General features: G+C 42.4%; 1 protein-coding gene across 6 annotated transcripts in view; it reads right to left on the reverse strand.

Annotated features, from left to right (window-relative positions):
- Window positions 1-6,065: 6,065 nt before the first annotated feature.
- LOC116938758 (dual specificity calcium/calmodulin-dependent 3',5'-cyclic nucleotide phosphodiesterase 1A) overlaps window positions 6,066-17,842 on the reverse strand; it is a 226,388-nt gene continuing 214,611 nt past the window's right edge. For 5 of the 6 annotated variants that reach the window (XM_032946342.2, XM_032946344.2, XM_032946343.2 and 2 more), the window contains 2 exons: window positions 10,180-10,284; window positions 6,066-7,371 (listed from right to left, as the gene is read on the reverse strand). In XM_032946342.2, the coding sequence (XP_032802233.1) occupies window positions 10,181-10,284 (104 nt within the window). In that variant the 3' untranslated portion in view covers window positions 6,066-7,371; window position 10,180. Of the gene's footprint in view, window positions 7,372-8,518; window positions 8,574-10,179; window positions 10,285-17,842 lie in introns of all 6 variants that reach the window. The other variant, XR_012930724.1, reaches the window with a different exon arrangement.

Here is a 17,842-nt window from a genome sequence, read left to right on the forward strand (position 1 = left end):
CATCTACCGCGTTAAACGGGTACTTACTATGTTATGGTGGGAAAGATGCAATGCTTGAAAATAATCATCTCTAGGCACAGTGGTATGTTGCTTTTCATTAATGTTTCCAAAAGCACTCTCAACATCTCACTTGCCTCTTTATTTCGTTATTTTTGCCTGTAACGTGTCCCATTATTGGCAGTGTTGAAGTGTAACCTGCCTTACACTAGCCCATGGTAACTTGCCTGTTTTTAGTTTGCAGTTTGCTCATAAAAATCAGAACCTCTTTCATCAAAGATAGCGAAGCACGACATTCTATACCCTTAGTTTAGAGTGGATTCTCTTTTTGGTTACAGGTTTTTTTTGTACCATATTCCGCTCAGCTCGCCATTGTGGGTTTGTGAGGGTAGCACTGAGGGTCAGTTCAGTTATCAATTCATGCTCATGTTGGCCATGGCTGTGAATTGAACTCAGGTATCAGGTTACAGTGAGGGCAAAAAGTATTTGATCCCTTGCTGATTTTGTACGTTTGCCCACTGACGAAGAAATGATCAGTCTATAATTTTAATGGTAGGTTTATTTGAACAGTGAGAGGCAGAATAACAACGAAAAAATCCAGAAAAACGCATGTCAAAAATGTTATAAATTGATTTGCATTTTAATGAGGGAAATAAGTATTTTACCCCTCTGTAAAACATGACTTAGTACTTGGTGGCAAAACCCTTGTTGGCAATCACAGAGGTCAGACGTTTCTTGTAGTTGGCCACCAGGTTTGCACACATCTCAGGAGGGATTTTGTCCCACTCCTCTTTGCAGATCTTCTCCAAGTCATTAAGGTTTCGAGGCTGACGTTTGGCAACTCGAACCTTCAGCTCCCTCCACAGATTTTCTATGGGATTAAGGGCTGGATACTGGCTAGGCTACTCCAGGACCTTAATGTGCGTCTTCTTGAGCCACTCCTTTGTTACCTTGGCCGTGTGTTTTGGGTCATTGTCATGCTGGAATACCCATCCACGACCCATTTTCAATGCCCTGGCTGAGAGAAGGAGGTTCTCACACAAGATTTGACGGTACATGGCCCCGTCCATCTTCCCTTTGATGCGGTGAAGTTGTCCTGTCCCCTTGGTAGAAGAACACCCCCAAAGCATAATGTTTCCACCTCTATGTTTGACAGTGGGGATGGTGTTCTTGGGGTCATAGGCAGCATTCCTCCTCCTCCAAACACGGCGAGTAGAGTTGATGCCAAAGAGCTCCATTTTGGTCTCATCTGACCACAACACTTTCACCCAGTTGTCCTCTGAATCATTCAGATGTTCATTGGCAAACTTCAGACGGGCATGTATATGTGCTTTCTTGAGCAGGGGGACTTTGCGGGCGCTGCAGGATTTCAGTACTTCACGGCGTAGTGTGCTACCAATTTTTTTCTTGGTGACTATGGTCCCAGCTGCCTTGAGATCATTGACTAGATCCTCCCGTGTAGTTCTGGGCTGATTCCTCACCGTTCTCATGATCATTGCAACTCCACGAGGTGAGATCTTGCATGGAGCCCCAGGCCGAGGGAGATTGACAGTTCTTTTGTGTTTCTTCCATTTGCGAATAATCGCACCAACTGTTGTCACCTTCTCACCAAGCTGCTTGGCAATGGTCTTGTAGCCCATTCCAGCCTTGTGTAGGTCTAGAATCTTGTCCCTGACATCCTTGGAGAGCTCTTTGGTCTTGGCCATGGTGGAGAGTTTGGAATCTGATTGATTGCTTCTGTGGACAGGTGTCTTTTATACAGGTAGCAAGCTGAGATTAGGAGCACTCCCTTTAAGAGTGTGCTCCTAATCTCAGCTCGTTACCTGTATAAAAGATACCTGGGAGCCAGACATCTTTCTGATTGAGAGGGGGTCAAATACTTATTTCCCTCATTAAAATGCAAATCAATTTATAACATTTTTGACATGCGTTTTTCTGGATTTTGTTGTTGTTATTCTGTCTCTCACTGTTCAAATAAACCTACCATTACAATTATAGACTGATCATTTCTTTGTCAGTGGGCAAACGTACAAAATCAGCAGGGGATCAAATACTTTTTTCCCTCACTGTATAAGGGCAGTGTGCTAACGACTGCCACTGTTTCATATATTGTACAAACGTCATCCCTAAGAGATGTGATAGGCGGATATGAGCAAACCTATTTTTTGTGTGAACTAATTGACTATGCTGAATTCACTGCGACGCTTATCACCCCAATTTAATCATGTGGTGGATTTCCCAGATTCAAACTTATAACCTCAAGCATGCACAGTGGTTCGACATAGACATTGCAAGCTCTAGGATCTACACAGTGACATATTAAAGATACAGGGGTCTGCATACTGAATTGCTCTACTCGGTGGGGTCAGTATACGTTTGACAAGTTTATCTAACTCACCAGGTGTACCTCAATGTCACTTCACAGAGCGAGAGAGTATCCACATTGCCTTGGTATATAGTGTGTGCATCACTTGCCTTACCTATCTGTGTTACTATCGCATAGGGCATCGAGTTACCTGGGAATACATATGACATGTACTGGCTCGCTGTAAGTTTAAAATGAGTTATATTAATTGGTTAGAAAGTTAAGTTTATTTTATAGAACATTTCTATGCTGGGTGTACAGTATAAGCATACATTGACTTTAGAAGAGTATTTACATGGTTCCGTCAGAAGAATATATTGGATTATTTGGGGATGGTAAAAAAAAACGATACAATCCTGCATACACTTAAGAGTATTATCTCAACCACCCTGGTCACACAACACCAAACCACATCCCGTTTGCTTCTACACCTCATCTCATCAACATCTCACCGGAGCAGACCTTTTGATGCATTATGTAATAATATCACTGACCTTCAGCGTACTTTTGCTGGATTGTGATGAAATATTAATGTATTCCTTATTAAAACGCGATTATATTTCAGCGGCACAGATTTCGACCGTTCTTAAACTTAAAAAAAAAAACACGAATTGGTCACCAGCTGCATAACTAAAAATTAATAATTGTAAGAAATCCTAGCGGTTTGTGGCTTCACCCACATTAACATTTTTTCTGCTCGTCCCACTTTCTCACTAAGTGCAAATTTCTAAGTGTTTTTTTTATTTATTTTTTAAAAACCTGTCAACTTATTGATAGTGTTTGCTGGCTATGGTTGACGTGATCCATTCTTGCACGAGCCATAGGTTCAGCAAAAATGTAGGATCCTTATCTTTTCAATCATCCTTAATTCAATGGGTTTACAAAGCTATGCTTTTTAGTTGTATACTCATGTGCAGTAAACGTTTGTAAGTGTGAATACATTGCATATAAAAGACAGCCCATATATACCCTTTTGACTCCTACTGTATATATATACAACTTTCAAAATGTATTGCCAAGAACCCATTCATGCAAGCTGCTTTTTAAATTAGTTCATTGAATCAATGAAGAGCAATTATAGTGAGGCTATTGTTAATAATTTACAACCATTTGCAAAAAGAATTGCTCACTAAATCCCATCCTGGTCCAATTCTCGTATGATTCCTGTACCAATTAATTCTACTCCATCTCGAAATGATACTTTTACAATTACATTTTTGGAAAACGCTATGATCCTCACTTTAGTCTCATGCAGTGATAATTCCAGACCCTATATCTGTTTCTATATAGCGCATGGGCTAAAGTGGAGAATAATCCTTTATTATTCTATAAAGTATTTGACAGGGATTTTGAAAAACCTTTACACTGTTGAGAGTGGTTATGGTCTTAAATGTCATTGATAATTGCTTTTTCAGTTTATAGTTTCATCTTGAAGTGAATACAATTATTCCAAAGCTCAGTTGGCCAGATTGCCTAAGAAAACCATAAAATATTGATAATAGTAAAACACATTTTGTTCCTGTAATAAAAGTAAAGATGAATAAGTATATGTTAAAAATTGTGGAATGTTTTTTTGTTACCCACATGATAACACGACGTCTCTATATGCACTCTCGAACTATCATATCATGGTGTGTTGTAATGTGCAAAATGCACATTAATAATGGCCAGAAACTGCACAAGTAAACTAGAAATAAATAATAAACGAACGCTTCAATTTTTAGATTTGAGGGATTTGTACATGTAGCAAGGCCAAAGTTAAAATAAGTAATTCTAAAGGAATTTCACAATATATCACTGGAAAAATATTTAATAATCGTAGCAAATTGTCTGCATTACATCAACGGAGTGGTTTATTAAAAAAAAAAGCCTTTAATTGAATATAGTTGTATTTTTGTTCAATCATGCCTTATAGGCATTATTCAATGCTTTACATTCTATTTAATGAAACTCATAAAATGATCTCTGCGTGGTATAAACATGTTTTCGTGCATTGTGTAAGGCAACAAGCCTTAACCGTTTGCTTCCAGTATGTCATGGCTGAACTTTAAAAACGAATGACTATTTTAGAAATCCAGCCAGATGACTGTATTAGATGGGTGGCTTGCAATCAGAAGGTTACAAGTTCATTCCTTCGGGGTCAATAAAATGACTACCATTTTGCAGGCAAGTCAAAACATTATTGGTTGTCCTATGGAGAACCTTGCCCCCACCATAGGAATAGGGAATTTCCACCACTGCAAACAGAAGGGCACGGCCTCCAATGCCTATATCCCTGCGAAGTAACACAGTAGCCATTGACTCTACAATCCAAATTAAGTACGGTATTGTAATGAAGCATGATTTGAAGCTTTCGTGACTGCGGGAATCCATACTCTTTGGTTCTTTCGGTAAAGTCACGTAGTTAGAAAAATAAAAAAATAATATATCACGACGTTTCGATCGCAACACAAGCGGTCGTCCTCAGGCGGAAAAAATATATAAGTATTGTAATTCAAATGAAGTGTGTGGCGGCAATGGTCTTTTGGCCGGCGAGAACTCCCAGAGCCATTTAGTATTGTGGACAGTTAATTTCCGCCAACTCACAGCAATTGCAAAAGTGGCTTGCAGTTCAGAGTCAATTCACAATGCCAACTAAATTGCACTACAGTACTATCATAATAAAAGGTACAGGTGCAGCCCCTGGAATTTCTCGTTCATGCCACCGCTGGTGAAAGTCTCGACTCGAGAGAGCTCGAGAGAGCTCCTGTAGAGGGCATTCGGGCAAGTCTTCTTTGCTAGCCACGCAATTTGGAAGAGTTGAGAGTATCCACACTTTACCCTCACCACACAACAGATGTCGATCGACAACGGCATACCCATTTATACTGCAGACTGGACAGAGGCTGTGGGTGGGGGGGGAGGAAGATTAAAGAAACTTGCCCATTGTTTGAACTGCTGCGCTGTGAAAACGAATTGAACCACTGGATGGTGAAATGATAGTGCAAGTCCATTGCGCTGTGCGTTACATCACGGCAGCATCCACGTGCAATCATCATAATTGTAATATATTCTAATAAGTTATCCATAGATAACTACTGCGTCGGTTTCTTGACTCCCTTGCACATAAATAATTAATTTTAGCAGCGCTGATATAATTAAATAACGATTAATTAAACCAATTACTGTATTTGAAACCCCCCTAGCCAGGCACCACATACTCCTGGCGACCACCCAATCCTCTATAACTCTGGAACGCATGGAATTGCAGACGCGATGTTGTTACCATTCATACAGATAATTGTTGTGCGCATTGTGAAATAACATTTACCTTTTTTCGAATTGTCGGGACACATACACACACACACACGTGCTCCCTTGTGACGTGGGGGGTGTGGTGTGTCATTGAGGTGCTTGCAAGGCAATGCGTGAACGCTTCACGATGCAGTTTGCAAGGAGAGCGGTTGCCACTAAGTGTCCTCATACGGAGGTGCAAGGGCATCCAACCCTTGGTCGATTGGAGACTACTGAGGTCCAGGCAGCATGAAGCGTGGTGTTCAATTTTCATTAGGCGGGCAGCGGCATGCGCGCAGTGCTGTCGAAGTTAAACGAAGAAAAAAAATCCGCCTCCACCAGCCGTGTCTCGTATGGTGATTTGCCGCGACAGCATACTCCGACTGGATGGTTGAAATAACATGAACAGGCAGTTGTAAACTGCAACAAAAACAAAACGGTTGTTTTTTTTATTTACATGGAAGATAAATTGCTGGCTGATACAGAAGCACGTGTCATAATTTAAAAAAAAGGAATAAATAAAAGACTTAAAAGGCAGAGATGAACAGACAAGTAAATACAAGATACAAACACAGTAAATATTTGTCAGTTTATATAATGCTGGCCAATGTGTATTAAACAAACTTGTTAAGCTTTGTTAGCTACTTGCAAACCTTGTGTATATTACACAATTCTGCTGGTAATTTAAGTTATATAATCAGCTTTATACACATATACAGTCTAAGGGGACACATCCCCATTACCATGGTGCACAAAGACAAAAGCGAGTACATACCTTTCAAAGACTTGAGCGACAATTTAAACAGCACACTTTTAAAGCTTGTAATTTCTTGTACACGTAAGTTTGGACACTTTCCAAAGACCAAACACAGCACAAAGTAATTGGTTCTTACGTCTGTTGCATCCATTGGCTTTCAGCTGAAATTGTTGGCCATTCGCTACGATGTTACATGAACGCATCAGTTCCGAATGATTCATATCGAGGAACGTGGCATTGACTCCTGCGTACTGGGAAATTTCACACAGGGATTATGGTTGAAGTTTTTTTTTCTCTGACATTGGCAGTAAAACATATGAATGCTTTACTTTGTGCTGCAATGGATGTCTGGATTATAATTCACATGACACTGGATAAGAGAGAACATATGTCAGTAACTGCACTGGTGTCACACAACATCACCAGCATCTCAAATTCGTGATCCTAAAAGCATTCCAGTAGGCGATGGCGAGAGACGAAGACGAGATAACGGGACGAGAAGCAGGAAACGTAGACATCACACAGCATTCCGCCCTGTGTCCTTTTGCTGCACATTTAGTGCAACTGCCGGACCATTTTACCTGAGAGCATCCAGGTACTCTGTACTTTGGACACGAGCACTGTGACTCAAACTCGTGGAACATACTGCTGGGATATGTGTCGTGTGTTTTTCTTAGTATTATATTGCATTCATATCCTTGACAACCAAAAGCCGAACAGTACAGTAGCTTAAAACAATCTGTTACCTTTGTTAATGAGCTAGTACAATTCAAAAAAATAAATAGAATCTGAATAAAGATTTTTCTATTCAACGTTTACAATTTTAAAGCATTGTTAGGCATTGTTTTTCAAATTGAAATTATTTTCCTTTTTTGTGGCGCTGAGATTGGTTGTGAAAACCAACTTCATAACCCCAAGCATACTGCATAGCAAAAGCAGCTGATGAGACTTAGTATTCTTGTGCTTGGTGGGACTGCATCTGTAAGACATAAAAATGACATAAAATGTAACCTCGAAGGTCACTTTAAAAATATGACGTAATAAAATCTATAAAATACATTTGAGGGACTTATGTACATCCTTAGGGGATGTAAATACACCATTAACATTGGAATTATACACTTGATTGCAATTATCCACAGTCAACTCTGTATTGTAAATCATAAACTGTGGGCCCAATTCATTACCAATGGATTTCAAAATTTCTGATAACTACATCCGGCAGAAAAATCTGTAAAAGCCATTCCACAAACGTCACATAAACAATGTTGCCATCAATTAACCATCACCAAACCCGGCAGCCAATCATCGGCTATGGGTGGGGCAAGGGCATTGTGGTCTGGCATCATCATATCACGACTTATAACGCACCCATGGATGGAGCTGACCAGGCATGCTCCGGTCCATTAAATACACATGTACACGTATGTAAATACAAGGATCAGTGACCACACCATCTACAGAGACACTGTTTGAGTTTGCAAGGCTATGGGCAGCTTCGCAAAAGCATACAGGCGATATCGGAGATGATAAGTAGGATGAGGTCTATTGTATTTTCATTCCAGGTCTACCGAGGCTCAGAAATTATTTTATAGAAGTCACAATGCATGGTCATGTAAAATGCAGAGCTTCTGCCAAAACAGCTGTCCTTTCATCAAACTGAGGAATGATGCCATGAATGCTCCATGAACTGGGTGCTGTCTGTCTTTCCATGTGTTTAATTCCTTGCTAGTCATTTATACTGTAAATTTAAGAACAAGCGTTCCCTTATATTCTTGGTTCTTTCGGTAAAGTCACGTAGAAGGGAAACAATAAAATAAAAAAATATATAAAACAATAAAATTCTCACGACGTTTCGACTGCAACACAAGCAATCATCATCAGGTGTGAAAACCACAGCAAGAAAATTTGCAGTCACGAAAGCTTTAAATCAAAAGCGTTCTCTTGTTGACATGGTTTTGCAAACTACTTAGAAACCAATAGTTTCCTGTTCCTGATGTTTATTGTATTGTGCACCAGCCTCTATTTATTAAACGAGGCCTTGATTATTAAGGTTGTTTTGACAACTTGGACCATTTAAGACTCGGAACTCCTGCATACTTCGATCAGCACGCGAACACAATTACCTCGAATGTGTTCTGTGTTCTGCACGATGTATCCATTTGCCTCAATTGGCCTCATCTGCCATGAATGAGGAACAAAACATGGTGCATACATCACCGTCTCTCTCCCAGCCAGACCCATACCTTACTATTGGTTTAGAATGAGTAGGATAATGATTTAACATATTGTTTCTTAAAGCTTTTATGGGTATGAAAACTTGTTAAACTCTTTCACGTAATATTTTTTAAGTTGTGTTTTTTTTCCATCAATTTGTGATGTTTTTAAAAAATATTTGATTATATTCATAACCATGTTGATAAGTAACGCCTTCTCGCTTATATTTGCAGGTCAATGTTCAGCTGCCCTTTTAGATGTACAACTTGTTATTGTACATGGCCATGCACAAGCGACTTAATATTTAATTATAATTTCGTTCGTGATAAGAACAGCTGGTTGTGCAACAATATACTGTGGTACAGCCATATACGTCGCATAAAGCGTAAACACGTTTCTACAAGTAAATACACCGCTTTTTGGGTCCCAAAGAAAAGACGCATTGCATTCCTATTGAGTCATTGGAGATTGTACATTTATTAACTGTAGCTGTGCAATGTTGGAGGCTTCAAGAATTTTGATTAATGGTCCTGTTTGAAGTCCCTCACTTAAATCCCATCCACACGGCCACACAACTTCAAGCAAGCCTCCTGGGTGAAAGACACCAGGCTTGACAGCTTTCAATTCACCATACATGGAGTCCAGCTTCCGTTATGGGTCTCGCAAGAAAATATTATAAAATATGGGATGTCCTTGCAAGTGGTTTAAATTGTAAGCTAAAGGTAAATTCGTGACTGTCTTGATTTGTATTTATTATAAAAAAGAGCGTAACTCCCTTTGCAGATGACATGAATAAACAAATTGTATATCAAAGTAAAATAAGATGCATGCTTAAACAGTTCAAGCGAATTTTGCATGCGTACAGATAATTAAACGGTGTTTAATCAAATTCAATCATGTAAGAAAAACAAGTTGTTTTCAATTATGCAAAAGAAAAAAATAGGGAAATGCTGCATATGTGAGTAATCTTCCACTTTGATAATCAGATAATCGACAGTAGAATGGGACAATTAGTACTTCTTGCCAAATATTAATTGGCACAAGGAGTGAATGTGCACCAATTAAATAAAACTGAACTGAATTGACAACTACTATTAAATAATTACTGTTTTAGATTAAACAAAAATAACAACACACGTAAAAACTCATAACTCAAAAATGTAATTGGGTCAAAATGTAAATGGTAAAGAATATAAATGAATGGAATGAGCAGATTTGTGCCATGTGGTGCAAGGTGCTTTGAATGAAGTTTTCTGCCATATCTGAAACCTTGCAAGGCAGCTCTTTCATTTACACAGAACTCAGCGATTTGTTATATTGGGTAAAATGTGAGGAAAAAGTTACATTGAAAATTGTGCGCTGCAAGAAATGTGTGCAGCTGATAAACCAAATACAAACCTGACAAAAATGTCCTGAATTGGATTTTAAATACGAGTTTTAGAACATGACGGAAACATGTTCAATAGTAATCTACTCAAACTAAATTCGAATTTAAATAACATTGCTTTTTGGTGTACCCTGAAAAAAAAAATCCCATGAGTAGAATAAGTGCGGAATTTCCCATGGTCACCTTATGGCTGCTGTTGCTGCTGCTGTTGCTCATGAGGAATCACACTCTTCTGGTCTTCACCCCCTGCTTCACCATCTTGGGCAGTGGAGGATTGGCGCTTGTTGCCTGAACAGACATTACATGTTGCCAAATGAATTATTCAGTTGAAAAATATGTAACAACAAATAAAGGGGCACCTTAAACCGGTTTTTTTTTCACTATAAACTTAAGTGTGCCAACGTAATTTTGGGCCAGGCATGATGGCGCATGACCGTAACTTCGGAAGCAAGGGTTGGTGAATCAAGAATATTTGTGGAACGTAAAAATGGCTCGGCTGCAAGGTTACCAGGAGACGGCAGTATGACAGCCCTACGAACGGATTCCGTTCCTGAGTCGGAACACAATAAAAAGATACTTAATTTAAATGCACATATGGTCAGTGTTATAAAATATGTTACAGTTCAACAAAAAAGGGAAGCATTATTAAACTCATAAATGTTGTACATTTGCATGTGATACTGTAATAAATTTAACACGTAGGCTTTCGCGACCAATATTATTCATAATAAAGGTTTTTGGGTTAGATCGCGTTATTTATAAATGTGTCGTAACCCTCCACCACCCGACATGGCCAAACAGTAAAAAATGTGTTACGTTTACAAAGGACAAATAGTTCACTACTTTAGCCCACCGGTGTGTTGAAGAGTGAATCAACATCATTTAAAATTTGAGTACGACGTTTCGCTGGTAATTACATCCAGCTTCATCGGACAATTCGCCAGAATGGTAAAGCCCTCACTTGCTCCCGGTCTTAAATAGAGCAGCAGGGTGACGTCATCATTTAACTCATTTCAGGTGCAGCTATTTTAGGCGGAGGGGGGGGTATTGTAATTATATAATCGATTGGTAATCAGTCAATGATTATGATTAGTAATGAGTTGTAGATTAGTAATCAGTTGTAATGTGTGTTATTGTGATTATATGCTACGTTAGTAATCCGTTAATCAGTATGCGTTTCCCCTATAAGGAATTGTAGTATGTTTTATTTAATAATACGCTTCCAAGCCGCACTAAGCCTGTAGCTGTCAGAGCGATTAAAGTTATTTCTATTTCTCTCAATTTCACACTCCCGTTCCTAGATATTTTGCTTGGACATGGCCTAAACGTTAAAATAACATACAGCGTTTACAGAAAGCAAATGCACACTGATGCCTATCTGAATGCAGATTCGCATCATCATCTAGCTCAGAAATCCTCTCTTATTAAGACGCTCATACATCGGGCTAAAACAGTGTCTGATGGTGAAAGTCTAGTGAGAGAGATCAAACACGTTAAAGAAGCATTACGACAGAATGGCTACAATAATACTCAAATTAACAGAGCACTGAATGCCAAATCGCGATCGCAAAGCAACACTGCTGAAAGCGATCAGTTTGTTAAAACAATAAAAATTCCATATATCTCAGGAGTAACTGACAAATTAGCCCGTGTTTTGCAAAATCAAAACATTACAGTAAGATCTGGTACAGTACACAAAATTCAAAACCTATTATCTTGCACTAAAGACGAATTACTTAAATTATCAACAGACGGGACGTAACATCAGCATAAGACTAAAAGAACACCAAAGAAATATTAAATTATCTCAAACACAACTGTCGGCAGTGGCAGAAAATGCTTGTCAACAAGGACACTCAATTGATTTTGATAACGTTTAAGTGTTGTGTAAAACGAATTATTACTGGCAAAGACTAATTAGAGAATCCATTGAAATTGAGAGAAATAGAAATAACTTTAATCGCTCTGACAGCTACAGGCTTAGTGCAGCTTGGAAGCGTATTATTAAATAATACATACAATTCCTTATAGGGGAAACGCATACTAATTAACGGATTACTAACGTAGCATATAATCACAATAACACACATTACAACTGATTACTAATCTACAACTCATTACTAATCATAGCCATTGACTGATTACCAATCGATTATATAATTACAATACCCCGCCTCCGCCTAAAATCGCTGTACCTGAAATTAGTTAAATGATGACGTCACCCTGCTGCTCTATTTAAGACCATTAGCAAGTGAGGGCTTTACCATTCTGGGGAATTGCCCGATGAAGCTGGATGTAATTACCAGCGAAACGTCGTACTCAAATTTTAAATTATGTTGATTCACTCTTCAACACACCGGTGGGCTAAAAGTAGTGAACTATTTGTCCTTTGTAAACGTGACACATTTTTTACTGTTTGGCCGTGTCGGGTGGTGGAGGGTTACGACACATTTATAAATAACGCGATCTAACCCAAAAACCTTTATTACTGTAATAAATATCGTATAGTAAATAAAATAAAACATTAAATAAAGTAACAGAAATATAAACATCTTTTTTATGTTCACTTTCCTTGACTCCTGATGTTGGCTCACTTGTCGGAAGGGGTGCAATGAGTCCCCACAATGGCACACACACAAGGGGGGGGCCATGTGCCCACACACACACACAACAACAACAACGATCCCCCGTGCAGCCTTCACAGACTGTAGGGGCAAGTGCTGTTAGTGAGCAGCGCCTATGAAGGCCGGCACGGCACACGAGGGAGTTGGGTGGCCGATACCTCTCACGACCACCTTTGTCTCGCCGGTGGCGATGTTTACACACCGCACCTAGGGGAGGCCGATGATCCATCCAGAAAATCGTCACTGGTGTTGGTCGTGAGCGGGAATCGAACTCGAGTTGCCGGGTTGGTAGCGCAGTGCGCTAACCATTGCACCACCGCTCCCCACACACACACAACAACAACCGCCATTCGCCACGAAGTGGCGGTGACGTCACCACGACGCTTGTGCCAGGCCATGTGCACCTTGAGGCCACGTGAAGTGTCGAACGCCCGCTGGCAGGAGGTCACGGAGCAGACCCAGGTGCCAGGGGTCGACTGACTGAGATGACTGAGATGACTGGCTGATGTACCACCTGTGCCCACTACTGGGCCAACCTGTTGTGCTTTAGCCACCCGGCGCTCCGCTCGTTGTTGTGAGCGTCGCTCCTCCGTCCTCTGTTGTTGTTGGAGGGCGACTGCCTCCAACTGCCCAGTAGCATCCTTCACGAGCCTTCTCCAAAGAGGCGATTTTGACACCACTGGTACTAGTCATCGGCAAGTCCACTCAGCTCCACATCCTCCTGTACCACATTACTCCATCTCTTCTCTAGCCCGTGCCACGCCCATTTAGCCCCTCGATCCGGCCGAACAAAAGCTGTTTGGGCATGCGGTGATTAGGCATGCGGGCTACATGGCCCAGCCAACGCAGCCTTGCCTGCCGGAGGAGCTCACCAATGGGACTTTGTCCAGATCTTTCGAGGATTTGTGAGCTCCTCACACAATCCAGCCTGGTTAAACCCAGGATTGATCGTAGGCAGGCCAGCCTAAATGTTTCTAACCGGCGAAGATGTTCCATTAGGGGGGGTCCACGTTTCGCAAGCGTAGAGAAGGGAGGGAATGACTGTGGCCAAGAAGACCCGAAGCTTCGTGCGGAGCGACAGACCAGGTAGCTTCCACACAGCGTTACGCAACCGATGAAAAGATAATGCCGCTCGACTCATTCAGAGTGAGACCTCTGCTGTTAAACCAGATCGGGTCATGAGCACACTGCCCAGGTATGGGAAACTCTCCACTCTCTCCACAACTGCCCCATCACCGATTGGATGTTGTGGGGGTGGAGTGCCCAATGGTACAAAATACCCAGGCAGGTGCTTCGTTTTGGTGGGGCTGATGGTAAGGCCCCACCTCTTAGTGGCACACTCCAGTTTCAGCAGCAGCACCTCCAACTCCTCCTCTGAGTGAGCCACAATTACCAGGTCGTCGGCATACATAACGTGGTTGACCAATAGGGAGCCATTCCTTGACCGCATCCGGGCATCGATCAGCCTCCCATTGTATCTGTACCAGATGGAAATTCCTCCGGTACAGCTACTGAAGGCTTCACGAACTACATGGTCGAAATAGATGTTAAATAATGTGGGAGCCAGATAACATCCCTGTCGCACCCCAAGGTGCACAGGGAATGGCTTCGACTCCCGGCAATGTAGTTTTCCCCGGGCCCGCTAACCATCATGAAGGTCCTTAATGATCGTGAGCAGAGGGTCAGGGACCCCGAAAGCACGAAGAACAACCCAGAGCCCAGGCCTACTGATGGTATCATAGGCCTTGACCAGGTCAATAAAGCAGAGATGTAGGTCTTGTTGGAATTCCCTACACCTCTGCTGTAGCAGATGGACAGAAAATATGGCATCTGTGCAGGACCGCCCTTTCCTGAAACCACATTGGGGTTCTGCAAGCTTCTCCTCAGCGTGCCTAGCATGGCGATGTTGAATAATCCTTGCCAGCACCTTTCCCGCGCACACTGAGGAGTGAGATGCTCCTGTAGTTGTTACAGTCTGTGCGGTCCCCCTTCTTAAAGAGGGGGACCACCAGGGCATACTTCCAATCCTGCGGAACCCGTCCAGTGATCCAGACTGTTGTTATGATGTCATGTAGGGCAGCCTGTGCACAAACGCCACCCTCCCTCAGCATTTTGCTTGGGAGATCATCTCTGCCCGGTGCCTTTCGTGGTCTCAGACTCCGGATCGCCTTCAGTACTTCCTCAACAGATGGCACCTCAGTCAGCCACTCACAGGGGGTGATTTCTTCTTCCAATATTTGAGGTACCGCAGCCTCGGCAGGGTCATCCCCATTTTGTGCCACATTGTTTTCCAGGCTGAGGGATTTCCCCTCCCCCAGGACCTTACAGAAATGCTCAGCAAATCTGCAAACCTGTTCCTGGGGGTCGGAGATTGGATCACCGTTCTTTCCCCTAATGATGGTAATAGGTGTGGCGCTGCAGGTTACTTTTTTATGGAATTAACGAGTGATTTGTGATCGCGGGCCATTGAGGCAGACTCCATCTCCTCAGCAACCCACAACCACCACCCATCCTTGCAGCGTTTCACGGCTCTCCGAAACTCCGAGCGAAGGCTGCGGTAAGCCTCCTCATTCTCTGATCTGGGATGCTGTAGCTGATGAGAGTGGGCCTGTCGCTTTTTCTCAGCCAGCCTGAATACCTCCTCTGTCAGCCAGGGTCTCTGGGGAGGTCTGGACCATGTACCCAAAGCAGCCAATGCAGCTGCATGACCCACAGTCCTAAACCTTGCCCATTTCCCCTCGACATCAGGAGGAGTCGGGGACGATGCCAACCCCAGCCGCAAGCGATGATGAAATTCTCGCTTGCAACTTTCATCAGCTATCTGAGACCATGCCACGATGGGTTTGAATGGGGTCCTGGGTGTACACCCACCACCGAAGTGGAAAAATTGCATGCGCATCTTACAGATGACAAATCGATCGTCAGTGGGCAGATCACCTGTGACAGGAGGTCATACAAGGCATGTGACTCATCGGCCTTGCCTTCACCCCTCCACGGATGTTCGTCTTCGGTGGGGGCATGAGTAACCACGACCACCACTCCTTGCCTCTGGTTGATGGGAAGGCGAGCCCAAAGTAGCCAGGGGCTTACAGCTTCCCACACCTCAACATCACGCTCCCACGCCCCCTTCATTATTTTGTTCAGAACAAGAACCACTCCCTGTTGTTTGGCAGTCTCCTGCCCCGGGTAGAGGACTGTCCACCCCTCATGGTGGCAGGAGCCAGAGCCGGTCCACTGGACCTCCTGAATACCACAGAGATCCAGGCGGTACCGGTCCTGCTCCCGAAAGAGGAGTGGTAGCCTCTTCTCAGCAGTGAGCGTTCGAACATTCCACGTGGCCACACGTAGTGGTTTTTTGTTGTTTCTGGAGGAGCCCCGAGGGTAAGGATTCAGTCTCCTGGCTCCACCAAATGGGGTTTGGCCAGGAGATGTCACAGACGCCTGTCCCCCTGGGGCCTCCAGCACAAGCTTAATACATTTTTTAACTCGTATTTTAATGGTAATTAATTGAAGGTGGAGGGGTTACCAGCCCCTCACACCCGTCCAGAGCCCCCATTTGGCCGCTGTAGTGGTTACAGACGCCATGAGGGGAATGGCCAATTTAAGTTGGCCCTCCCCCCACGGCACTGCCCACCACACGCACAGTCACTTTCACACGAACAAAGATCTCCCTTATAGCCTCTAACAGACTGTTTGGGCCAAGTGCTTTTAGCGAGCACCTGTGAAGGCCGGCACGGCACACGAGGGGGTGGGTGGCCAACACCACGCCCGGCCGTCTTTGTCTCCCCAGTGGCGGTGTTTACAAACCACACCAGGTACTCATTTGAGGCCAAGTCACTTTGACATATAAATGTGCACGAACGCGCACACACACAAACACTCTCAGCGCGAGGCTGACTCATTACATCTCGCGGAGGATCGCTCTGTTGAACAAAATAGCTCCATGGTTTAGTTTGCAAGTGCGAGTTCGCGTTTTTAGTGGACATAAAAAAATATATCTCATGGAAGCTGTTCGTACATCTGGTGTTCGTAAGTAGAGGACTGCCTCTACAAAAAATGAGATTATGAACTTGCCGATGTGACCTTTGAGGCTTATCGCCTCATACATGTGCTTTTTCTCTGGGTATTATGATTTCCTCTTGCATACACATAACTCTTTAATTGGATGGGATAAACCTTTCCGATGCGGGACGCTTAAGAAAGAATATTGAGACTCAGTGAAGTTTCCTGGGTCAATAAATAGCATTATTAAATTACAAGTTAAACAACAGCATTAACGTACGAAGAAACATATCTAGTCACACAACATTTTAAGATTATGAATGTAACATCTGAAGGATTATATTTGAAGAAAAGCATACAATGGGAGCATTGGATGAAATCCACCTTACAGATGTGAATTATTATCACTGCACTTCTATGGATTCCCATCATGTTCATTTGCACCAGAGACAATGCATGCTCGTGTGACCTCAGCCAACACGGCCAACATTCACAAATATCCGGAGAGGCCTGTTTTGAAGCCAAAGGCAACTTCTTCACAATTATTTAAGACCATCGGAGAAAACTCTTATATTACTTTATATGCCAGATCGGATATCATAAATCATGTTAAATGGGTGTTGGTGCCTTTACACGTCACATAATGTGCATTCATAAGCATTTCTCATGAAAATGGCAGCTTCTGTTTCAGCTGCACTTTCCATTTGGAAAAGCGTCTACATTAGGTAGGGTGGTGTTTTAATGCTTAAAAGCTATGCTGTTGGGAACCTACTTTGACCGTTTTAATTCAATACCTTCGAGATTATGCAATTGGCTTTTGCCGAAAGTGCTGAAAGCCCATTTGCTCCTGATTAATGTTTGGTAAAAAAAAGGCATTTACGATATCACTCTCTTGAAGCACAAACTGGCCCAGAAGCCAGGCCCTATTTATAATTAAAACTGCTGGAAACATAAATAAGTGCAACTGAGGCATTACGTTAACTATCACTGCAGTGTGTGGTGTACAGTATGGCACGCAAGCAGATACCTAAATACGTTAGCGGATGCATACTGACTGCACAATTAAATACCTTTGCAGCAACATTCCTCACACTGTGTGCCACAAACCCTGAGGAAATCCCTTTGTCATTAGAAAGTCGTGTTGCATCTCAGACAAGTAATACATGTAAAGTGTCTGATTAATTACTGAAATAAAGTAAGATTAGAGTCTAACTGTTGGT

This window comes from Petromyzon marinus, chromosome 4 (genome assembly GCF_048934315.1).
Source record: "Petromyzon marinus isolate PM22_M1 ecotype Great Lakes invasive population chromosome 4, UKy_Petmar_22M1.pri1.0, whole genome shotgun sequence".
In the NCBI taxonomy this organism is placed as follows: domain Eukaryota; kingdom Metazoa; phylum Chordata; class Hyperoartia; order Petromyzontiformes; family Petromyzontidae; genus Petromyzon; species Petromyzon marinus.